This window comes from Melospiza georgiana, chromosome 1 (assembly GCF_028018845.1).
Source record: "Melospiza georgiana isolate bMelGeo1 chromosome 1, bMelGeo1.pri, whole genome shotgun sequence".
NCBI classification, from domain to species: Eukaryota; Metazoa; Chordata; class Aves; order Passeriformes; family Passerellidae; genus Melospiza; species Melospiza georgiana.
Window position 1 is genome coordinate 1,717,738 of NC_080430.1, and position 24,307 is coordinate 1,742,044.

The 24,307-nt window shown below is 47.3% G+C and overlaps 2 protein-coding genes across 4 annotated transcripts; one reads left to right on the forward strand and one right to left on the reverse strand.

The window, feature by feature from the left end:
- Positions 1-43: 43 nt before the first annotated feature.
- SNAP47 (synaptosome associated protein 47) lies at positions 44-20,522 on the forward strand. 3 transcript variants are annotated; one of them, XR_009115051.1, is made up of 6 exons: positions 44-92; positions 7,091-7,643; positions 9,955-10,439; positions 16,465-16,565; positions 18,002-19,218; positions 19,273-20,522. XR_009115051.1 is itself a non-coding variant. In XM_058031656.1 (5 exons), exons 2-5 carry the CDS (start codon positions 7,150-7,152, stop codon positions 18,146-18,148), a joined length of 1,227 nt encoding a protein of 408 aa, XP_057887639.1. In that variant the 5' UTR covers positions 44-92; positions 7,091-7,149; the 3' UTR covers positions 18,149-20,522. The 3 variants fall into 3 exon arrangements, 2 of the variants coding, with proteins under 2 accessions (XP_057887639.1, XP_057887640.1); XM_058031656.1 differs by having other exon boundaries at positions 18,002-20,522; XM_058031657.1 differs by lacking the exon at positions 44-92 and adding an exon at positions 6,868-6,917 and having other exon boundaries at positions 18,002-20,522.
- Positions 14,806-16,436, reverse strand: LOC131087940 (cell surface glycoprotein 1-like). The gene is made up of 2 exons (XM_058031661.1): positions 16,293-16,436; positions 14,806-16,057 (listed from the first exon to the last, which is right to left on the reverse strand). Exons 1-2 carry the CDS (start codon positions 16,314-16,316, stop codon positions 14,867-14,869), a joined length of 1,215 nt encoding a protein of 404 aa, XP_057887644.1. The 5' UTR covers positions 16,317-16,436; the 3' UTR covers positions 14,806-14,866.
- Positions 20,523-24,307: the final 3,785 nt, after the last annotated feature.

Here is a 24,307-nt window from a genome sequence, read left to right on the forward strand (position 1 = left end):
GCCAATAGGAACGCTCAGATGCGCGAGGCTCAGCCAATGAGAGCGCGCGGAAGGCGCAGGCGCGGAGCGGGGCCGGTGCCGCACTGAGGGAGGTGCGTGGGGAGCTGGGGGGGCTCGGACGGGCCCGGGGGGCTCCAGATGGGGCGGGAGGGGCTGGACGGGGAGCTTGGGGCTGGAAATGGGGCTGGGGGGTCACAAATTGAGGCTTGGGGGGGCTCCGGACAGGGAATGGGGGGGGGCTATGATCCATGGCCGCGGTGCTGTCGGACTGGGACCGGGGGGGTCCGGATGGGGCTGGAGGGACTGAAAATGGCGCCGGAGGGGCTGGTGGTGGGGTTTGAGATTGGGAATGGGGCTTGGGGGTCACAATTGGGGCTTGGGGGGGTCCGGACAGGGAATGCGGGGCTCCGATCCGTGGCCGCGGTGGTGTCGGACGGGGACAGGGAGGTCCGGATGGGGCTGGGGGGGTCTCCAAATGGGGCGGGAGGGGCTGGACGTGGAACTTGGGCCTGGAAATGGGGCTGGGGGGGACACAAATTGGGGCTTGGGGGGTCTCCGATCCATGGCCGCGGTGGTGCCGGACCGGGACAGGGAGGTCTGGATGGGGCTGAAGGGATTGGAAATGGCGCCGGAGGGGCTCCAAATGGGACGGGAGGGGTCGAGGTGGAGTTTGGCGTTGAAAATAGGACTGGGGCGACAAAAATTGAGGGTTGGGGGGACTCTGATCCATGGTCGGTGTTGTCTCGGACCGGGCCCGGGAAGGCTCGAAGTGGGGCGGGGGGAGCTCGAGGTGGAGCTTGGGAATGGGGGTTGGAAATGGGGCTGGGGGCTCACAAATTTGGGCTTAGGGGAGCTCCGAACAGGGAGTGAGGGGGCCGGGGGGGGTCCGGATGCGGCTGAAGGAGCTCGAAGTGAAGCGGGAGGGGGTGGAGGTGGAGTTTGAGGTGGAAAAGGTCCCAAATTTGGGCTTAGGGGGGCTCCGGACCATGGCCGCGGTGGTGCCGGACCGTGAGTGGGGGATGTGGATGGGGCGGGAGAAGCTCGAGATGGAGTTTGGGGTTGGAAATGGGGTGTGGGGGTCACAAATTGGGGCTTGGCAGGGCTGCGGACAGGGATTGGGGGCTCTGATCCGTGGCCGCGGTGGTGTCGGACTGAGGATGTCCGGCTGGGCCTGGGGAGACTCGAAATGCGGCCGGAGGGGCTGGAGATGGAGACGGATTGGAAATGGGGCTGGGGGAGTCACAGCCTGGGGGGGGCTCCACTCCGTGGTCGCGTGGTTTTGGACCAGGAATGTCTGGATGGGGCTGGAGGGACTCGAGGTGGAGTTTGGGGCTGGAGGGGTTCCGATCCACGCTCGGTGTGGTCTCGGACCGGGACCGGGAGTGTCCGGCTGGGCCTGGGGAGACTCAAAATGCGGCGGGAGGGGCTGGAGGTGGAGTTTGGGATTGGAAATGGGGCTGAGGCGTCACAAATTTGGGCTTGGGGGGCTCCGGATGGGCCCGGGGAGACTCGAGGTGGAGCTTGGGGCTGGAAATGGGACTGAGGCGTCAGAAGTTGGGGTCTGGGGGGAAAACTCTGATCTATGGTCGGTGTGGTCTCGGACCGGGACCGGGGAGCCTGGATGTGGCGGGAGGGACTGGAATTGGCACGGAAGGGGCTCCGAATGGAGCGGGAAGGGCTCGAGGTGGAGTTTGGGGTTGGGGATGGGGCTGGGGGGGGCTCAGATCCATGCTCGGTGTGTTGGACCGGGCCTGGCGGATTTTGTGTGGAGATTTGGGGCGCGCTCAAACCGGGGCTGGGGCGGGTTTTGTGTGGGGACTTGGGGCGGGTTTGGTGTCGGTGCTTGGGGCGGGTTTTGTGTGGGGACTTGGGGCGCGTTTGGTGTCGGTGCTTGGGGCGGGTTTGGTGTGGAGATTTGGGGCGCGCTCAAACCGGGGCTGGGGCGGTTTTTGTGTGGGCACTTGGGGCAGTTTTTATGTCGGAACTTGGGGCGGGTTTTGTGTCAGGGCTTGGCGTGGGCTCGAACGGGGCTGGGGCGGTTCCACACCGGGAACCGGGACTTGGAGAGGGGCCCGGGAATGGAGGGGCTCGGGATGGGGCTGGGGAGGCTCCGTGAGGTGGATCCTGGGCTGAGCTGGCACCGAGGGAAGGCTCGAGAGGAGTCGGGATTTGGAGGGGGGATTGATGGACAGGGAAGGGAGCTGGGTGAGGGGATTGGGGGAGATCAGTAAATTCCCGGGTAACTGTAGGAGTGAAGGGGGGTACGACAGTGGGGATGGACAGAGACAGGAGATCTCTGGAGCTCAGTCTTGGAATTTGGGGTTTATTGCACAGGGCCTGGGTGCAGGGCCCTGCTGGGATTTGGGGTTTATTGCACCGGGCCTGGGTGCAGGGCCCTGCTGGGATTTGGGGTTTATTGCACAGGGCCTGGGTGCAGGGCCCTGCTGGGATTTGGGGTTTATTGCACCGGGCCTGGGTGCAGGGCCCTGCTGGGATTTGGGGTTTATTGCACAGGGCCTGGGTGCAGGGCCCTGCTGGGATTTGGGGTTTATTGCACAGGGCCTGGGTGCAGGGCCCTGCTGGGATTTGGGGTTTATTGCAAAGGGCCTGGGTGCAGGGCCCTGCTGGGATTTGGGGTTTATTGCACAGGGCCTGGGTGCAGGGCCCTGCTGGGGGCTGCCAGCCACAGCTCAGAGCAGGACTGAGAGAAGAGAGGGGGAGAGAGGATGAGAGAGTGAGATTTCTATTACAATACAATAAATCTTCTTCTGTGTTGAATATTCTAATTCTCACCAATCTAATACAAGCTATAAATCCTACAGCATTTCCATACAGCCTGTAAGAATCATTACATTGCTGTGCTAAGGTATTTTCTTTGAGCCAGGTCTAATGAGCTCCAGGAGGTCTATAACACACCCAAGGTAGCTCAGCTACCTTTGGAGGCATAAAAAATAAAAATCAGGATGGCTTCTGTTGCAGTGTTGGAAACAAAATGTTTAATAAACGCAAAATAATAAACAGAGAAAACCTGAGCCAGGTGCAAGAGGCTGTTGTGTGATGGTGCTCACAGGGGTCTGAGGGTGAGGGAAGAGACGAGGATCTGACTCCATGTTTCAGAAGGCTGATTTATTATTTTATGATATATATTACATTAAAACTATACTAAAAGAATAGAAGAAAGATTTCATCAGAAGGCTGGTTAAGAATAGAACAGCAAAGAATGATAACAAAGGTTTGTGGCTCGGCTCTCTGTCCGAGCCAGCTGACTGTGATTTGCCATTAATTAGAAACAACCCCATGAGCCCAATCCCAGATGCAGCTGTTGCATTCCACAGCAGCAGATAACCATTGTTTACATTTTGTTCCTGAGGCCTCCCAGCTTCTGAGGAGGAAAAATCCTAAGGAAAGGATTTCTCATAAAACAGGTCTGTGACACATTCCTACATCACCATACTGTGTTACATTTCAAACCCTACAAACTCCTCTTTGGGCCCCTTCTGCCAAGCTGCAGGGTCTGCTCTGCCCCTTGGGCCTGTCTGCAAGCAGAGGGTGTTGTTCCATCAAAGGGGGATCACCTTCCATGGCCACACCATTGTTTTCCAGTTGTTCAGTAACTGAGGGATCTCAAAGCTTTCATTCCAATCTCACTTACAGTTTCCATATTCTCAACATCTTTTGCCAGACAATCATACTGATAATTTTCCTGTTTCATCCTCCCCAGCAGATCTAAACCTGGGAAATGCTGAGCTTCAAATCCTGAGAGCCACAATCAGTAAATGAATTTATAAATCATATCCAGCCACTCTTTTTATAATTGAGACTCAATTCCAGGATTAATAAATCCACAAATTCCAAATTTAGGATTTTCCAAGCTGTGAAGTATCCAGGCCTGACCTCACTCCTTCATTCCCAAGCCTCACTTCTGTTTCCTCACCCCAAGCTGGAATTCCTCCCTCCTGCCAAGGATTCCCATCCCATTCCCAGGAGTTTTCCTCTTCCCCACCCCAATGGAGCAGAGAATTCCAAAGGTTTGGGTTGGGAGGGACCTCAAGGATGATCCCATGAATGGATCCTCCACCATCCCAGGTGGGTCCAAGCTGACCTTGGACACTTCCACCCCGTGGAATTCTCAGCAGAGGGTTTGTTCCATCCAAAGGGGATCACCTTCCATGGCCACACCATTGTTTGCCTGTTGTTCAGTAACTGAGGCATCTCAAACCTTGATTTCATTTCAATCTCACTCACAGTTTCCATATTCTCAACATCTTTTCCCAGACAATCACGTTGATAATTTTTCTGTTTCATGCTCCCCAGCAGATAACGCTGAGCTGTATGAGAGCTGGGCTGGGAACCCTGAGGGAGCTGGGAATGCTCACCCTGAGGAAAAGGAGGAGCAGGGGAACTTTTGGGGTCTGGCTCTGCTCCCAGGGAACAGGGACAGGAGCAGAGGGAGGTTTTGGTTGGATATTGGGAAAATTCCCTCATGTGATTGCCTGGCAAAAGATTTTGAGAATATGGAAACTGTGAGTGAGATTGAAATGAAATCAAGGTTTGAGATGCCTCAGTTAGTGAACAACTGGCAAACAATGGTGTGGCCATTGCAGGTGATCCCCTTTGGATGGAACAAACCCTCTGCTGAGAATTCCACAGGGTGCAAGTGTCCAAGGTCAGCTTGGACCCATCTTGGGATGGTGGAGGATCCATTAATGGGATCATCCTTGAGGTCCCTCCCAACCCAAACCTTTGGAATTCTCTGCTCCGTTGGGGTGGGGAAGAGGAAAACTCCTGGGAATGGGATGGGAATCCTGGGCAGGAGGGAGGAATTCCAGCTTGGGGTGAGGAAACAGAAGTGAGGCTTGGGAATGAAGGAGTGAGGTCAGGCCTGGATACTTCACAGCTTGGAAAATCCTAAATTTGGAATTTGTGGATTTATTAATCCTGGAATTGAGTCTCAATTATAAAAAGAGCGACTGGGTATGATTTATAAACTCATTTACTGATTGTGGCTCTCAGGAGTTTGAAGCTCAGCATTTCCCAGGTTTAGATCTGGGATTAAACCACCCTGTGGAATTCTTGGCTGTTCAGAATGAGAGAATAAAAATAACCAATAAAATGTACAGGAATTTTCTGGCCATCATTCCCAAAAAAAAGCCTGGGAATGAAATGTTGATGGGAACATCACCAGGGATGGGGGGACAGCTCCTCCCCCTAATTAACTAATGAGTAACGCTCCTGGTTAATTGGGTGATCTCAGCAAAGGTGAATCAGCTCCTTTTTATGGAAATAACCACTGGGTGATGTTCAGGGAAAGAATTCCTGCAGAATCCCCGTGACCCTGCTGGATCCCAAATCCTCCTCTCCCTGCTGCTGCTCCAGGCCTGGCTGGGTGTGGAATGCCAGGATCTGTGGCCAAAAATTCAATTATTTCCTAAAAAAGTGTGGATAGCAGGAAAAGACAGATCTGGGAACAAGTTGTGAGGGAATATTTTGGAAGAAGCTGAAGGAATTTCTTGTGGAATCCCTCAGGAGTCTCCTGGATGAAGGATTGTGACATTCCCATTTCCAAACCTGTGGCATTCCCAAGTTTCCAGACCTATTCCTGATTTCACAAAGAATTCAGGAGCAATTTGGGTTTTTATTTTTTATTTTTCTGCCAATCCTGACCTTTTCATGGATGTTAAATCCACATCTCCCTGCTGCTGCTCCAGGCCTTGCTGGGCATGGAATGCCAGGATTTGGGGGCAGATGTGGCCAAAATTCCAATTATTTTCTAAAAAAAGTGTGGATAATAGGAAAAGACAGATCTGGGAACAAGTTGTGAGGGAATATTTTGGGAAGAAGTTGAAGGAATTTCTTGAGGAATCCCTCAGGAGTCTCTTGGATGAAGGACTGTGAATTCCCAAGTTTCCAGACCTATTCCTGATTTTACAAAGAATTCAGAAGCATCTTGGGGTTTTTATGTTTTATTTTTCTGCCAATCCTGACCTTTTCATGGATGTCAAATCCACATCTCCCTGCTGCTGATCCAGGCCTTGCTGTGGATGGAATTTCAGGATTTTGTGGCAAAAAAATCTGATTATATCCTAAAAAAAGAGTGTGGATAATGGGAGAGTCTCCACAGGGAAAGACAGATCTGGGAAGAAGTTGTGAGGGAACATTTTGGAAGAAGTTGAAGGAATTTCTTGTGGAATCCCTCAGGAGTCTCCTGGATGAAGGATTGTGGCATTCCAAAGAGCTGGGATTTAGAAATATGGATGAGCTGGAATTTCTGGATATCCTGGATTTTCCTCAGTGCATGTTGTGGGGGAAGCCGAGATAAGATGGAAAGGGGAATATTCGAGGATATGAATGGAATTCTTGGGGAAATGCATGGCCAGTGATGTTGATGGGCTTTTCCTGAGGAAATTGGAATTTTGGGATATCTGGGATTTTCCTCAGTGCCTGTTGGTCTGTGGGAAGCTGAGATGAGCTGGGAATGGGAATATTCCAGGATATGGATGGAATTATTGGGAAAATGGGGTGACCAGTGATGTTGAAAGCTCTTTCCAGAGGAAATCTGGAATTTTGGGATGTCCTGGATTTCCCTTAGTACTTGTTGGTCTGTGGGAAGCTGAGGATGAGCTGGGAATGAGAATATTCCAGAATATAGATAGAATTATTGGGAACATGGGGTGATCAGTGATGTTGACAAGCCTTTCCAAAGGAAATCTTGAATTTTGGGATATTTGGGATTTTCCTCTGTGCCTCTTGATCAATGGGAAGCTGAGGATGAGCTTGGATGGGAATTTTCCAGGATATGAATGGAGTTCTTGGGAAAATGCATGGCCAGTGATGCTGATGGGCTTTTCCTGAGAAAATCTTGAATTTTGGGATATCTGGGATTTTCCTCAGTACCTGTTGCTCTGTGGTAAACCAAGGTAAGAGGAATGGGAATATTCCAGGATGTGAATGGGATTCTTGGGAAAATGCATGATGGGCTTTTCCAGAGTGAATATTCCTGTGGTTAGAAATGCTTCCCAAATTCCTTGCATACTTAGGATTAATTCCTGTGTGTTTATTCAGGATTCCTGCTTTTCCCCCTGGGTTTCAGTGTCTCCGGCTGGGTTGGAGAGCGTTTCCCTGGGAGAGGCGGCCGGGCAGAGCGAGCTGATGAACGAGGACATCCGGATCCATTCCTGGCCTTGCTCCTACTACCTGGACACCAGCAAGCAATGGATCCCTGGCAAGCTCTCCCTGACTGCCACTTCCATCAGATTCAGGGCTGACAAAACGGGAGAGCTCCTGGTGGATTTCCATCTTTCCGGCATCAGCGAGATCAAGAAGGAATCTTCCCATTTGATCTTCAGCTCCCTCACCGTCCTGGAGAAAGGCACCAAGCACTGGTTCAGCTCGCTGCATCCCAACAGGAATGTGGTGTTCAACATCCTGGAGCATTTCTGGAGGGAGCAGCTGGTGTCCAGCCAGGAGGGGGGAGCGGGAGCGGCCTTGGAGTCCAGCAAGGGCAGGGAATTGACGGGGATGTTGGAGGGATCCCAGAAACGCCTGGAGGACACGGCCAGGGTGCTGCACGCCCAGGGGGAGCAGTTCGACAACATCATGAGGGGACTGCACAAGATCGAGGGGGACATGGATGTGGCTGACAGGTTTGGAATGGGAGCGTTCCCACAGCTGGGAATGGGCTGGTGGGCCTGGGATTCCTGGGGGAGGGCTTTGGGAAATAATGAAACTGTGGATTTTTCATTGGAAGGATGGAGCAGCTCCATGAGGAGAGACTGAGGAAGTTGGGAATGCTCAGCTGGAGAAGGGAAAAATCCAGGGCAGCTCAGAGCAACTTCCAGGGCCTGAAGGGCTCCAGGAGAGCTGGAGAGGGACTGGGGACAGGGAATGGCTCCCAGTGCCAGAGGGCAGGGATGGATGGGAGATTGGGAATTGGGAATTCCTGGCTGGGATGGGATTCCCAGAGCAGCTGTGGCTGCCCCTGGATCCCTGGCAGTGCCCAAGGCCAGGCTGGAGCACCCTGGGGCAGTGGGAATTCCCTGCCCATGGAATGGGATCACCCTTAGGATCCCTTCCAGTCCAAGCCTTTGTGCCCATGGGCTCAGGGAGTGTTGGGAATTCAGCTCTGGGAATTCAGGAGTGCCCCAATCTCCTTCCTCCTGCCCGTGCCCTGCTCCATAGGAATAAAACTGGGATAGGAGCAGGGTTTGCAGTGCCCATCCCTGCTGCCATTCCTGGGAAATCCTGAGCTGTGCTGCTTCCTTCCCGCCTGTTCCTTCCCGCCATTTTTCCCTCATGATCTTTTCCCCCGCTGTTTTTGTTTCCCTCTGTTTCTTCCCTTCCCTTCCCTTCCCTTCCCTTCCCTTCCCTTCCCTTCCCTTCCCTTCCCTTCCCTTCCCTTCCCTTCCCTTCCCTTCCCTTCCCTTCCCTTCCCTTCCCTTCCCTTCCCTTCCCTTCCCTTCCCTTCCCTTCCCTTCCCTTCCCTTCCCTTCCCTTCCCTTCCCTTCCCTTCCCTTCCCTTCCCTTCCCTTCCCACCCCACCCCACCCCACCCCACCCCACCCCACCCCACCCCACCCCACCCCACCCCACCCCACCCCATCCCATCTTCCTGCTCTTTTTTTTCTTTCCCACCCTTTTTCCCTCACCATTTTTTCCCTCACCATTTTTTCCCTCACTGTTTTTGTTTCTCTCTGTTTATTCCTTTCCTGCTCTTCTCCCTCACCATTTTGTCCCTCATGATTTTCCCCCACCATTTTTGTTTCCCTCCCTTTTTTCCTCTCCCGCCCTTTTTCCCTTTCCCACCCTCTTTTCTTCCCTCCCTTTTCCCCCACAGCTTCCCTGGAAATCCTTTGCCTTGATGTTCTAGGAATATCCACAAGCCTTTAAAACACTTCAGATTGAATGGGAAAGAAGCCAAAATTGGGAATTTTGGGTGAGCTTGTGACAGGATTGGAATATCCAATATTCCAACACCCAGGAAAAGCAGGAATTGTCAGGAGTGGGAGCAGCCAGGGCTCCTGGGAATATTTGTGCCAAGTATTTCCTTATCTTGGAACCCTGTGGATAAAATTCCAGCAGGAGTGAGGGGAATGCAGCTCTGGAGCACCAGGAGAGGAGTGGGAAAGGACTCAGAGTGTGGGAAGGGACTTGGAATTCCACAGATTCAAGGGTGGCTGAACATTACCCAGCTTGGAGCTGCAGCAGGGAATTCCAGCGGGGAATTCTCAGTTTTATTGAATTTATAGAGCAGGGAATTCCTGGGAGTATCCCAAGGTTTTAATGGACTTAAAACAGGGAATGAAAATGGGATTAAATTGAGATTTTAAGGATGATTATTGTCAGTTTTCCTTTGAAAAAAAGGAGAATGTTTTCCTTATCCTTGGAGCAGGAGCTGAAGCTGAACAGTTCCAGCTCTGGCTCCCTTCCCTGTTTGCTGGGAATGTTTTCCTTATGGAGCTGCTCCAACACTGATGGGAAGGTGGGGTCTGGACACTTCTGGGAAGTTTCTGCTGGATTTTGGAGCATAAAGCTGGAATTTTTATTGTTTTATCTGGGAATTTGGGTGTGGAGCAAAGGAAGAGGCATCAGGCTGAGGGGGTGAAGAAAAAGGAGCAGGAAAAGCCTTGGAAGTGGTAATGGATGGGTAGGAGTGGGAATATTGAGGAGCAGACACATGGAAATGGGTCTGGAAAAATCCACTTCCATTCCTTCCTTCCCAGCTGGGATTCTGGGAGTTTTTCCAGTGGATTGTTTGGATTGTGAGGAGAAGGTGGGGTCCCAGCTGGAAGGGAATCCAATATTCAATTGAATTCCAATGTTCAGTTTCCTGCATCCTGGGAAATTGTGGATGCGTTTGAGGAGGGATTAAGGAATTTCCGTGTCTGTGGGGATTTTCTTGGAACTGCTGGAATATCCAGAGCTTTTCCCTCTCCCGACCCTCCCTTCCCTCTTCCAGGCTGCTAACAGAGCTGGAATCTCCCTCCTGGTGGCCCTTCAGCACCAAACTCTGGAAATCCCCTGTGGAAGCAAAGCCCAAGGAAACCCCCGCAGCTCCAGATCCCAAAAGCCAGGAGGGAATCCTGCTGCGAATCCCGGTGATCATCACGCACAGGACAGACTCCAGCGCCAAACCCGGCAAACTCACGGTGCTCCCCTCGGGCCTGGAGATCCAGGATTGCAATTCCCAGCTCCTGCACCGCTTCGAGGCGCGGGACGTGGACGACATCTGGGTGCACACTCCCTACGAGATCAGCGTGCGGCAGCGCTTCATCGGCAAACCCGACACCTCCTTCCGGCTCCTGGCCGCGCGCATGCCCGAGGCCATCCCCATCCTGGAGATGCAGTTCAGCAAGAAAATCCAGTTCTTGGAGGATGCTCTCGGCTTTGCCGGAGCCAGGAAGTCCCCTCAGGCGGATCTGGGGACGTCCATGTGGCAGGCAGGTGGGTGCCAGGGGGTTCCAGGCTCCAGAGGTTTTCCAAGGAGTATTCCAGAGGCCGTGGTGAGTGAGTCCGTGATAAACCCAAGGAATAAACTCCAGGGGGCTTCAGAGCCTTTGGCATTGCTGCTTTTCCTGGAGGTAATTCCCAGCTTAACACCCAATAATTAGTATCCAGTACTCAATAACTAATATCCAGTATCCAGTGTGTAATATCCAGTATCCAGTGTTTAATATCCCAAATCCAGTGTTTAATATCCCAAATCCAGTGTTTAATATCCAATATCCCATATCCAGTATCCAGTGTTCAATATCCAATATCCCATATCCAGTATCCAGTGTTCAATATCGAATATCCCATATCCAGTATCCAGTGTTCAATATCCAATATCCCATATCCCGTATCCAGTGTTTAATATCCAATATCCCATATCCAGTATCCAGTGTTCAATATCCAATATCCCATATCCAGCATCCAGTGTTTAATATCCAATATCCCATATCCAGTATCCAGTGTTCAATATCCAATATCCCATATCCAGCATCCAGTGTTCAATATCCAATATCCCATATCCAGTATCCAGTGTTTAATATCAAGTGGATTTATGAGCATCCATCTGGGGATGCCAGGGGGTTCCGGGCTCCAAAGGTTTTTCCAAGGAGCATTCCAGAGGCCATGGTGAGTGAGTCCATGGTAAATCCAAGGGATAAACTCCAGGTGGCTTCAGAGCCTTTGGCACTGCTGCTGCTTTTCCTGGAGTTAATTCCCAGCTAGAAGGGAATAGCCAATAATTAATACCCAATAATTAATACCCAATAATTACTATCCAGTACTCAATAACTAATATCCAGTATCCAGTGTGTAATATCCAGTATCCAGTGTTTAATATCCCAAATCCAGTGTTTAATATCCAATATCCCATATCCAGCATCCAGTGTTCAATATCCAATATCCCATATCCAGTATCCAGTGTTTAATATCCAATATCCCATATCCAGTATCCAGTGTTTAATATCAAGTGGATTTATGAGCATCCATCTGGGGATGCCAGGGGGTTCCGGGCTCCAAAGGTTTTTCCAAGGAGCATTCCAGAGGCCATGGTGAGTGAGTCCATGGTAAATCCAAGGGATAAACTCCAGGTGGCTTCAGAGCCTTTGGCACTGCTGCTGCTTTTCCTGGAGTTAATTCCCAGCTAGAAGGGAATAGCCAATATTCCATAGCCAATAATTAATACCCAATAATTACTATCCAATACTCAATAACTAATATCCAGTATCCAGTGTGTAATATCCAGTATCCAGGGTTTAATATCCCATATCCAGTGTTTAATATCCAATATCCCATATCCAGTATCCAGTGTTTAATATCCAATATCCCATATCCAGTATCCAGTGTTTAATATCCAATATCCCATATCCAGTATCCAGTGTTCAATATCCAATATCCCATATCCAGTATCCAGTGTTCAATATCCAATATCCCATATCCAGTATCCAGTGTTTAATATCAAGTGGATTTGGGAGCATCCATCTGGGGGTGCCAGGGGGTTCCATGCTCCAAAGGTTTTTCCAAGGAATATTCCAGAGGCCATGGTGAGTGAGTCCATGGTAAATCCAAGGGATAAACTCCAGGTGGCTTCAGAGCCTTTGGCACTGCTGCTGCTTTTTCTGGAGTTAATTCCCAGCTAGAAGGGAATATCCAATATTCAGTAGCCAATAATTAACACCCAAGAATTGCTATCCAATACCCAATAATTACTATCCAATAAATAATAACGAGTATTTAATATCCAATATCCCATGTCAAGTAGTCAGTATTCAATATCCAATAGCCAGTATCCAATGTTCCATATCCAATATCCCATATCCAACATCTGATATTCAATACTCAGTATCCCATATCCAGTATTCCATATCCAATATCCAGTATTTAATATCCAATACCCAATAATTAATATCCAATAGCCAGTATCCCGTATCCCATATCCAATAATTACTCTCCAATATCCCATATCCAACATCCAATATTCAATATTCCGTATCCCATATTTAATATCCCATATCCAATATTTCATATCTGGTATTCAGTATTTAATAATGAATATTCCATGTTCTATAGCCAATGTTTAATAACCAGTATTTCATATCCAATATCCAGTATTTAATACCCAATAATTAATATCCAATTATTAATACCCAATATTTAATATCCAATATCCCATATCAAATATCCCGTATCCCATGTCCAATATCCCATATCAAATATACCATATCTGGTATTCAGTATTTAATAATGGATATTCCATGTTCTATACCCAGTGTTTAATATCCCATATCCAATATCCAGTGTTTAATAGCTAATTCTCAATAATTAATATCCAGTCACTAATACCCAGTATTTATTAGCCAATATCTCATATCCAGTAGTAAATATCCAATATTCAGTGTGTAATATCCAATATTCCATAGTCAATGTTTAATATCCCATGTCTGATATTTAATATATCACATCCCATATCCAATATCCCATATAAAATATCCCATATCAAATGTCCCATATCCAGTATCCCATATAAAATATCCCATATCTAGTATCCCAAGTCCAATATCCCATATCCAATTTCCAATATCCAGTATTCCATAGCCAATATTTAATATCCAATATCCCATATCCAATATTTATATTAAACCTTTAATTCCCCTAAATCCTTTCCCCAATTTTCCAGGAATCTTGAGTTAGAACATGGGATAAACCTGATTTTCCCATAGTAACTCCAGGATTTTGATATTAGACATGTCCAGGTATGGGAATTCCAGAAATTTTGGAGTAATTTTAAGAAAACTTTGGAGCCCGAAAATTCCCAACAAGAAATTTGACATTTTTTACTATTAATCCTAAAATTCCAGGATGGTTTTTTAGCCCAGCCTTGGAATTTTCAACAGCTTGGAATTTATTCTTCCAACATCCCTGAATCCTTTTTTTTTTCCTAATTTTTAATCCTAAAAGAGCAAAGAAAAGATGGATCCAGAACCAAAAACAACTGAAAAATTGGGATAAATTCATAAATCCACCAATTTCTGCTTGGAATCCCAGCAGGGAAGGGGAATATCCTGGTTTTGAGGAATATTCCAGCTTGGAAAAGCTGCTGGATTTTTAAGGAAGTAAATTTTGGCCTCTAGAATTTCCTGTTATCCCAAAAAATTCCTCGTTCCTGAGGGAATTCCAGGAAATAATTGGATCTCCAGCCCTTTTCCAGAGGTTTTCCTGCTGTTTTCCAGCTGGATTTTGTTCTCCTTCCCTGGTTAATGTAGAAAACTTTGGGAAGCAGAAGGGAGCTGATAGAAATCCTGATTTTTCCAGTTTGTTTTGTGTTTTCCTTGGATTTGTCACCGTTCCCATTCTGTCACAAGGTGGCGCTCACGGACTGTGTGAGAGCCTTTGGGATTTTTCCATAGAAAACTGATTTTTTTTCCTTTTTTTTTTTTTCTTATTTTTTTCCCTTTTTCTCAAATCAGGAGGGGAAAAAAATAGTTTTTTCTGTTCCCCCGGTCTGTTTTCCAATAGGAAATTAATCCAAAGATTTTTGGCATAAATCACCGTACAGGGCATGGAAATCTTTGGGGAAATTCTGTATTTTCCCTCAAAACTGCCACAAACCCACCTGGATCTTTTGTTTACACCAACCGTGGCCTCAGTTTATGCCTAAATTTATAGAAATTCCAAAAAAAGTCCACTTTGGCTTCATTCCATGTGGAAAAGGAATTTAGGGAATTATTTTTATTTAATACTTACTGGCTAATTTTATTTTAAAAATATTAATCATTAATTAATTTGTTATTATTGAAATAGTGATGATGATGATAATAACAATAACAATAACATCTATTATTATTATTATTATTATTATTATTATTATTATTATTACTTTCTCAATTTTTTTAACCTGCTTTGCAATTTTTTCCAGTGGGTTTTTTTTGGATAAACATTGAAATTTTAGAACAGTTTTAATCCAATTTTATCCCAAAGAATGGCTGAGAATTCCCATGAATCTTCACATTCCAAATGATCCTGTTTTCCAGAGGCTCCCTAAATAAGAAATAAAATTTTAAAAAATAATTATTTAAAAAAGAAAAGAACATAAAAGAACATAAATAACATAAAAATAAATAAAGATAAAGTAACAAAACATAAATAAAAAAGGCTCCCTAAATAAGAAATGAAATTTAAAAAATAATTATTTAAAAAAGAAAATAACATAAAATAACATAAATAACATAAAAATAAAATGAAGATAAAATAACAAACCATAAATAAAATGAAGTAAAATTAAATGAAGAAAAAATAAAAGAGAAAAAATGAAGAGAAAATTTTAAAAAAGGAGAAAACTAAAGAGAAATTGTAGGGAATGCACTTTGAATATTCCCAGAAAATCAGAATTTAATGGGAAAAATTGGATCCTGGGCATTCCCAGATTCCCATGGAGCAAAGCACAGCCCAAGCACTTTGATCCCAGAATTCCAGAACGATCCCGAAGGATTCCACGAGCAGCAGTTCCGTTCTCCCACGCTCCCCTTGGGCATTCCCAGGGATTCCCCAACTCTGGCAATTCCTGAAGCTCCCCCTCCTTTCCAGGCAGGAATTTTTCCCTGATGTGGAATTTCTGCACCGATACAAGCTGGGGATGGTGTGGCTGGACAGTGCTCAGGTGGAAAGGGACCTGGGGGTGCTGGTGACAGTCGATTGAATGTGAGCCAGCAGTGTGCCCAGGTGGCCAAGAGGGCCAATGCCATCCTGGCCAGTATCAGGAATGGAGTGGCCAGCAGGAGCAGGGAGGTCATTCTGCCCCTGTACTCGGCACTGGTGAGGGCACACCTGGAGTATTGCATCCAGTTCTGGGCCCTCAGTTTAGGAGGGACGTTGAGATGCTTGAGCGTGTCCAGAGGAGGGCAACGAGGCTGGTGAGGGGCTTGGAACACAAGCCATGTGAAGAGAGACTGAGGGAGCTGGGGTTGTTCAGCCTGGAGAAAAGGAGACTCAGGGGCGACCTCATCGCTCTCTACAACTTCCTGAAGGTTGGCTGTGCTGAGCTGGGGTCGGTCTCTCCTGAAGGGTGGCCATGGTGAGCTGGGGTCAGTCTCTCCTGAAGGGTGGCCATGGTGAGCTGGGGTCAGTCTCTCCTGAAGGGTGGCCATGGTGAGCTGGGGTCGGTCTCTCCTGAAGGGTGGCCATGGTGAGCTGGGGTCGGTCTCTCCTGAAGGGTGGCCATGCTGAGCTGGGGTCGGTCTCTCCTGAAGGGTGGCCATGGTGAGCTGGGGTCGGTCTCTCCTGAAGGGTGCCTGTGCTGAGCTGGGGTCGGTCTCTCCTGAAGGGTGGCCATGGTGAGCTGGGGTCGGTCTCTCCTGAAGGGTGGCTGTGCTGAGCTGGGGTCGGTCTCTCCTGAAGGGTGGCTGTGCTGAGCTGGGGTCGGTCTCTCCTGAAGGGTGCCTGTGCTGAGCTGGGGTCGGGCTCTCCTGAAGGGTGGCCATGGTGAGCTGGGGTCGGTCTCTCCTGAAGGGTGGCCATGGTGAGCTGGGGTCGGTCTCTCCTGAAGGGTGGCTGTGCTGAGCTGGGGTCGGTCTCTCCTGAAGGGTGCCTGTGCTGAGCTGGGGTCAGTCTCTCCTGAAGGGGTGGCCATGGTGAGCTGGGGTCAGTCTCTCCTGAAGGGTGCCTGTGCTGAGCTGGGGGTCGGTCTCTTTCTCCGGGTGACAGCAGATAGAACAAGAGGACGCAGTCTCAAGCTGCGTCAAGTGAGATGTAAGTTAGAATTAAGAAGGAAATATTTGACAGAAAGAGTGGTCAGATACTGGAATCATTTACCCAGTGAGGTGGTGGAGTCACCATCCCTTGAAGAGTTCAAAAAAAGACTGGATGTGGCACTTGCTGCCATGATCTCGTTGAACAGTTGGAACATGGGCTGGACTTGATGATCTTATAGGTCTCTTCCAGCCTTGAACTTCTGTGATTCTGTGATTCTGTGATTCTCTGGCAGCCACAGGATTCCTGGGGGCCGCGGCGAGTCCCGAAGGGCCGGACAAGGAGCAGGTGCAGCTGCAGAAAGTGTCCCAGGAGGAGGCCAAGGAGCTCCGGCAGGTGAGAATGGGGATGGAATTTGCCAGAATTAATTCCCAGGTTGGGAGAGACCTTCAAGGGCATCGAGTCCAACCCAGCCCCAACAGCTCAACTCAACCCTGGCACCCAGTGCCACATCCAGGCTTTGTTAAACACACCCAGGGATGGGGACTGCACCACCTCCCCGGGCAGCCATTGCAGAACTTTATCACTATGTTATTCTGGTTTTTTAATCATTATTTTAAAATTATATTTATTTTTAAAATTATTTGATTTGATTGTAATTTATGTTTATTTTACTTATATTATTTGTGTTATGTTATTATATTTGTTAAATGTTTTAAATTTTTTATTTTTATTACTTTTAAATTATATTTATTTGATTTTCATTTTTTATTTTCTTTCATTTATAAATTATTAAATTATTAAATGATGTAAAGATTATTTATTATTTATTTAATCTTTATTAATTTGAATTCATTCATTATTCACTTAGTATTTATTTAAATATTTTTATTATTTATTTTTTTAAATTCTTGGATTATTTTAGTTTTTAAAATTTAATTATTTGAATTTTTATTCCTTCTTTTACACTTAATTTCTTTGATTTTATTTCATTTTAATTGATTTCATTTTATTTCTTTCTAATTGGAAAAATATCCTGCCAGAGGGCAGGGCTGGATGGGATATTGGGAATTGGGAATTCCTGGCTGGGATGGAATTCCCCGAGCAGCTGTGGCTGCCCCTGGATCCCTGAAGTGTCCAAGTCCAGGTTGGATCCATGTGGGATGGTGGGAGGTGTCCCTGCGTGGAACTGGATCAGCCTTAAGGTCCTTTCCCACCCAAATTCTGGGATATCAGTCCATGAATTATCCCATTGCTGCTAAGCCCCCAATTTTTGGGATTCTGGGATATCAGTGCATGAATATCCCATTGCTCCCAAGCCCCCAAATTCTGGGATTGTGTGATGTCAGTCCATGAATTATCCCATTTCTCCCAGCCCCCAAATTCTGGGATTCTGCGATGCCATCCATGAATTATCCCATTGCTCCCAAGCCCCAAATTGTGGGATTGTGGGATATCAGTCCATGAATTTTTTTATTACTCCCAGGCCCCCAAATTTTTGGATGTCAGTCCATGAATATCTCATTGCTCTGAAGCCCCAAATTCTGGGATTCTGGGATATCAGTCCATTAATTATCCCATTGCTCCCAAACCCCCAGATTCTGGAATGTCAGTCCATGAATATCCCATTGCTCCCAAGCCCCAAATTCTGGGTGTCAGTCCATGAATTATCCCATTGCTCCCAAGCCCCAAATTCTGGGATTCTGGGATATCAGTCCATGAATATCCCATTGCTCCCAAGTCCCCAAATTCTGGGATTCTGGGATGTCATCCATGAATTTTCCCATTTTTCCGGGGCCCTCACCACGAGCTCTCCGCATTTCCCTCCGCAGATCCTGAAGAAGCTGAAGGGCCTGGCGCTGGAGACGGAGGCGGAGCTGGAGCGGCAGGACGAGGCGCTGGATTCCATCGGCAGCTCCGTGGATCGCGCCACGCTCACCATCGAGCGGCAGAACCGCAGGATGAGGAAGCTGACGTAGCTTCCCGCCGGAGCAGGAGGGTGGGGGAGCCGGGATGTTCAGGACTGGATTTTCCAGAGACGCTTTGGGAAGGGTTTGGGATGAGGTTTGGAAAATGGCGCTGCTGGGGGTGAGCTCCTGAGAGGATTGAAGCGGTTTCCTGGACTTGGATGGTGGTTGGATCTTGGATGAGGTTTGGATTTTGGATGATATTGGATCTTGGATGCAATTGGATCTTGGATGATGGTTGGATCTTGGATGAGGTTTGGGTCTTGGACAGTGTTTGAACATTGAATCACAGTTGGACCTTGGACAGTGTTTGGATTTTGGATGATGGTTGGATCTTGGACCATAGTTGGATCTTGAATGGTTGGATCTTAGATGAAGGTTGGACCTTGGATAATGTTTGGATCTTGGATGAAGTTTGCATGTTGGAGGATGGTTGGATCTTGCATAATGATTGGATCTTGGATGGCTGGATCTTGCACTGTGGTTGGATCTTGGATAATGCTTGGATCTTGGATGGTTGGATCTTGGACCATGATTGGATCTTAGATGATTGGATCTTAGATGAAGGTTGGACCTGGGATAATGTTTGGATCTTGGATAAGGTTTGGATCTTGGACAGTGTTTGGATTTTGGATGATGGTTGGATCTTGGATGGTTGGATCTTAGATGAGGGTTGGATCTTGGATGAAGTTTGGATCTTGGACAGTTTTTGGACCTTGGATCACATTTGGATCTTGGATCACGTTTAGATCTTGTATGAGAGTTGGATCTTGGACAGTGTTTGGATATTGGATGATGGTTGGATCTTGGATGGCAGTTGGATCTTGGATGAGATTTGGATGATGGATGGATCTTGGATGGCTGGATCTGAGATGAGGACCTTGGATCACATTTGGACCTTGGATGAGGTTTGGATCTTGGATGGTTGGATTGTGGATAATGATTGGATTTTGGACCACGGTTGGATCTTAGATGGTTGGATCTTGGATAACCTTTGGATCTTGGATGAGGTTTGCATGTTGGATGGTGGTTGGATCTTGGATCGTGGTTGGATTGTGCATGATGGTGGGATCTTGGATGAGGTTTGGATCTGGGAGAGTGTTTGGATTTTGGATGATGGTTGGACCCTGGATGAGGTTTGGATCTTGGATGAGGTTTGGAAGCTTTTTTTGGGGGGAAAGATCCAAATTTCCATTCGGGATGAAACAGAACTTGTGGGTTCTCCACTGCCAAACCCTGTAAATAGGAAGGGATGTGACAAAAGTGACTTAATTCATTAATTAATTCATCAATTAATTACTGTGCTTTTTCATTTTGCTGCTTTCCAGCCCATGAATTCCCTCTCCAGCTCTTTCCCTAAAAGCCTTTGGAGCTGATCCTGATTTTTAAATTTATTTGCACTCAGCGGTGATGAAACATTTCAAGCCTTTTCCAGAATTCCTAAAACAAAAAAAAGGGAATATTTTCAATTAAAGTCTGAAGTTTACACTTGGCTCTGTTGAGAGCAGAGATTCCCCTCGGAAATTTTTGATATTCTGTAGGAAAAATTCCCATTTCATCAATCCCTGCCTTCTCCAGCTCTTTTACCTCCAAGGAGCTGCCGTTAAATATTTATTTTTAAATTATTTTTTTATTTTAATTTAAGTATTTTTGGTGTCGCTTTCAAACCCGACACTTCCAGTGCAATATTTTTGAACAGTGAAGCTTCAAATCCTTGGATTCCGTGGGAATTTTTCCCTTTTTTTTTTTTTTTTTCCTGTGGGAATTTTTCCCATTTTTTTGGAATCCAGCCTAATTTTGGGAGAAAAAGACACCGAACCATGTTGAGGGTGTTGTTTGCAAGGTTTGTATTTCTTCAGCTTAGTTAGGACTGGAGTAAAATTTATTCCAAGTTTTTCCTGGCATGCACTTTATTGGAAAATCCGGTGATAATTCCATATCCATCAATGTTTTCCTGGGAATAAAATCCTCCTGGAGTTTCTCCTGATGTTTCCCAACCCTCAATCGCTGCTGGTTTACCGTGAGAGGAGAAGGAACATCCTGCACCTCATTTTTCCATGGATTTCCAAGTGGATTTCGCACCAAATCCGTGTTTGGTGAGGCTGGGATGGGATCTGGGAGTGGGGTGAGTCCAACCCAGAATTCCCAAAAGGAAATCTTGAGGATTTGAGCGGTTTTGGGGTGTTCTTTGTGCCATATTTTTTATTGTCGTGTGGTTTTAGCACCGACTCCGTATTTTGTGGGTTGTGTTGAGTCCAACATATCCCAAAAAACGTGGAATATTCCTTGGGAAACCCATCCTGGAGCTGTACATTGGCTGAATTCCATGTGCCAGAAGGATTTTCCACCTGTAATTCCTTCTTAATTAAATCTCTTGGAATTGTGATTTTTCTCTCCTGTCTTCACTTGGCTGGGAATTGGCAGGAAAAATCCATCCTTGTTTTCCTGGGATCTCATGGACTCTGTGGGGTTGGGCTTTGGGATGGCATTATTTGGGATTGAAAACATGGAAAATATTCCCTGCTGGAAGGTGGCTCTGGATGAGCTTCAAGCTTCCAACCAAACCATTTTGGAATTCCGTGATCTTCTGGGAAGAGTGGCTGATATTGCAGAGGGGCCTCAAAATCCTGGAAAAGTGGGCTGGTGGGATCCTCATGGATTTAAGAAGAAGAAATTCTGCCCTGTGGAGGAGCAATCCCGGGAATTGGGACATGCTGGGAACACCCAGCTGGAAAACAGGAGCTGGAGGTGCTGCTGGATGGAATTCCCAAATGGATTGGGGGTACAAGGGGTTTTTTAGGGTCATCCAGCTCCATCCCCAGGGACAATTCCCACTACCCCAGGTTGCTCCAAGCCCTTTTTTTTCCATGAGAAGTGGATTGGAATGGGATGATCCTTAAGATCCCTTCCATCCCAAACCATTCTGGGATTCTCTGGGATTCTTTGTGCCCTATTCCTGACTACTTTTGTGAGCTCTAGATCCCAAACTCTGGAATTTCAAGCTGGTGTGGGATTTCACGTAAAGGAATCCCAGAATTTGAGGGATTTGAGGGATTCCAAACGGGAATTCCATATCTCGGGTGCCAAATGTGGGAACAGGACCCAGAATGGAGGTTCCAGAGATTATCCTAGTTTGCTCCAAGCCCCTTTTTCCATGAGAGGTGGATTGGAATGAGGTGATCCTTAAGATCCCTTTCATCCCAAACCATTTTGGGATTTTTTGTGCTGCATTCCCAACTCCTGTTGCTGGCTGTGGATCCCAAAGTCTTTGGAACACCAGTTTGAAATTCCATAGGGGAATCCCAAAACATGAGAGATTTGAGGGATTCCAAGCAGGAATTCCAAATCTCGGGTGCCAAATGTGGGAACAGGACCCGGAATGGAGGTTCCAGAGATTATCCTAGTTTGCTCCAAGCCCCTTTTTCCATGAGAAGTGGATTGGAATGGGATGATCCTTAAGATCCCTTCCATCCCAAACTATTCTGGGATTCTGGGATTTTCTGGGATTCTTTGTGCTGTATTCCCGACTCCTTTTCCAGGCTCTAGATCCCAAACCATTCTGGGATTTTCTGGGATTCTTTGTGCCCTATTCCCGACTCCTTTTGCTGGCTGTAGATGCCAAACTCTTTGGAATCCCACACCAGCTTGAAACTCCATTGGGGAATCCCAAAATTTGTGGGATTTGAGAGATTCCCAATGGGAATTCCATGTCCTAGGTGCCAAATCTGGGAACAGGACCCGGAATGGAGGTTCTGGAAACCTCAGGGATGGCTCCCTCTGGAACAACCTCCAAATTCTCCATGGATCTCAGAGGAGATTCCTGGATTTGGGAATTCTTCCTTCCCCACATCCTCTCCAGAGCCCTCCCAGCTCCCGGAGGTGAGTCAGGCCTGGAAAACGCTTCCCAAAAAGAGAGGAAAAACACCTTGGGAGCCGCCCCTGTTGTATCCTCAGCGTGAAAGCCTCGATCCCGATGCCAGCTGCTCTCCGTGGCCTTAGGGCTGCCTGGTTTTCCACACTTTTTTTTTTTTTTAATGGATTTTGCTGCTTCCAAGCACAGCAAATTCCCAGAGTGAGAAAAATCCCGTTCCGGCCTGGGTTTGGCTGCTCTCGGGCGGTTTGGCCTCGTTTTTGTGCTTTATTGCAGCAAATGCCCACGGGATGTTTTTTGGGAGAGCCATTAGGGATGGAGGGATGAAGGGGGGCCAGGAAAAAAAAAAAAAATTGGAAAAAACTCCTGAAATGCATCTTTTTCTACATTTCCATAAAAAAAAAAAAAAAAAAAAACGTTGGGAAGACTTGAGCTCATAAACACCCCTGGAGAACGGGGTGAGGTTTTTCCCCCCTCTCTCCTTGGTTGTAACCATGGTTGGGTTTGGTTTTTTTTTAAATCCATGGAAATAATGGGGGGAAAAAAAATCGTGTTCCAATTTACAAGGAAATACCTTGGGCCAAATTCCTTTAAAAAAACTGAGAAGAAAAGAAAAAAGGGAAAGGAAAGGGAAAGGGAAGGGAAGGAAAAGGGAAAGGGAAAGGGAAAGGAGAGGAGAGGAGAGGAGAGGAGAGGAGAGGAGAGGAGAGGAGAGGAGAGGAGAGGAGAGGAGAGGAGAGGAGAGGAGAGGAAAGGAAAGGAAAGGAAAGGAAAGGAAAGGAAAGGAAAGGAAAGGAAAGGAAAGGAAAGGAAAGGAAAGGAAAGGAAAGGAAAGGAAAGGAAAGGGGAAAGGAAAGGGGAAAGGAAAGGAAAGGAAAGGAAAGGAAAGGAAAGGAAAGGAAAGGAAAGGAAAGGAAAGGAAAGGAAAGGAAAGGAAAGGAAAGGAAAGGAAAGGAAAGGAAAGGAAAGGAAAGGAAAGGAAAGGAAAGGAAAAGGAAAGGAAAGGAAAAAGAGAGGAACAAAGAAGGCCGGTGGGAATTGTGGATGGATAAGGCTGGATCAGCTGGATGGGGGAGATGGGAGTGGGAGCATGGATTTGGAATTCAAATGTTCTCCTGTTTGTGGGGATAAGGGAATTCCAGGATGGATTGGGTGGGAAGGGACCTTATGGATGATCCCACCCCATTCCATGGGCAGGGACGCCTCCCACTGTCCCCGTCTGCTCCAACCTGGCCTTGGACATTCCAGGGATCCAGGGCAGCCACAGCTGCTCTGGGAATTCCATCCCAGCCAGGAATTCCCAATTCCCAATCTCCCATCCATCCCTGCCCTCTGGCACTGGGAGCCATTCCCTGTGTCCTGTCCCTCCATCCTTGTCCCCAGTCCCTCCCCAGCTCTCCTGGAGCCCCTCCAGGCCCTGCCAGGGGCTCTGAGCTCTCCCTGGAGCTTCTCCTCTCCAGATGAACATTCCCAGCTCTCCCTGCCTGGCTCCAGCCTTTGGAGCATCCCTGTGGGATTTGATGGCTGAAGCTCTGTGAGATGGATCCCACCAGGAACATCCCACCTGTGATCCCGAGGACAGCTTGGACAGGGCTTGGAGCAGCCTGGGACAGTGGGAGGTGTCCCTGCCCATGGATCATCCTCAAGGTCCCTTCCAACCCAGACCATCCTGGGATTCCCTCATTCCATGATAAGGAACTTTTTTGTTCTCCACAAAATCTCCAGTAATCCCATTTTATAAACTGGGAAGGCTTTTTGGGAAATCCCATATCCCCAGACTCTGTCCTGAGGGAAAATATATTGTTGTGAAGTGGTGCAGCTTTGAATTGGGTTCATTTCCATCATTTTTTGGTTTTGATGATGTGTCAATGTGAGGGATCGATTTTGGGCTTCATCCAAACTCTGGATAAACAGCTCCACTTCCGGAGAGTCACAGCTCCAAATTCCCTCTTTTCTGGAGCCACCTGGATGTGCCAATTTTGCTGGTTTTGTGTTTCGTGGCCCCAAAAGCTGGGAAATATCAGAGGAAAGGGGAGATCTGGATGATGGAGCAGCCGTTTCCCTTCATGGCTCCGGCTTGGAATCTGGATGGAACATTCTGGAGCTGCAGAAGTGGAATTTGGTCCAGGGTTCTTCAGGAATTGAGAGGTTGTAAATTAGAAAAGCTCATCTTTGAGCTTCTCAATCCCAATTTTCCATTGCTCTTCACATTTTTGAAATGTGAGCCTGGGAGGAAAGCGCTCTGATCTTGGCGTGGAAGTCCCTGGAATTATTGTGGGTAGATAAAAAACCTGTCAGAA

Excerpts from the sequence above, each read along its gene's own strand:
- SNAP47 (XM_058031656.1), top strand. The coding sequence starts at position 7,150 with ATGAACGAGGACATCCGGATCCATTCCTGGCCTTGCTCCTACTACCTG. Across the intron at positions 7,644-9,954 it reads GACATGGATGTGGCTGACAG|GCTGCTAACAGAGCTGGAAT; the intron begins GTTTGGAATGGG and ends TCCCTCTTCCAG. Across the intron at positions 10,440-16,464 it reads GACGTCCATGTGGCAGGCAG|CCACAGGATTCCTGGGGGCC; the intron begins GTGGGTGCCAGG and ends ATTCTCTGGCAG.
- LOC131087940 (XM_058031661.1), bottom strand. The coding sequence starts at position 16,316 with ATGGTGACTCCACCACCTCACTGG. Across the intron at positions 16,058-16,292 it reads TGACTCCACCACCTCACTGG|GAGAGACCGACCCCAGCTCA; the intron begins GTAAATGATTCC and ends GGCACCCTTCAG.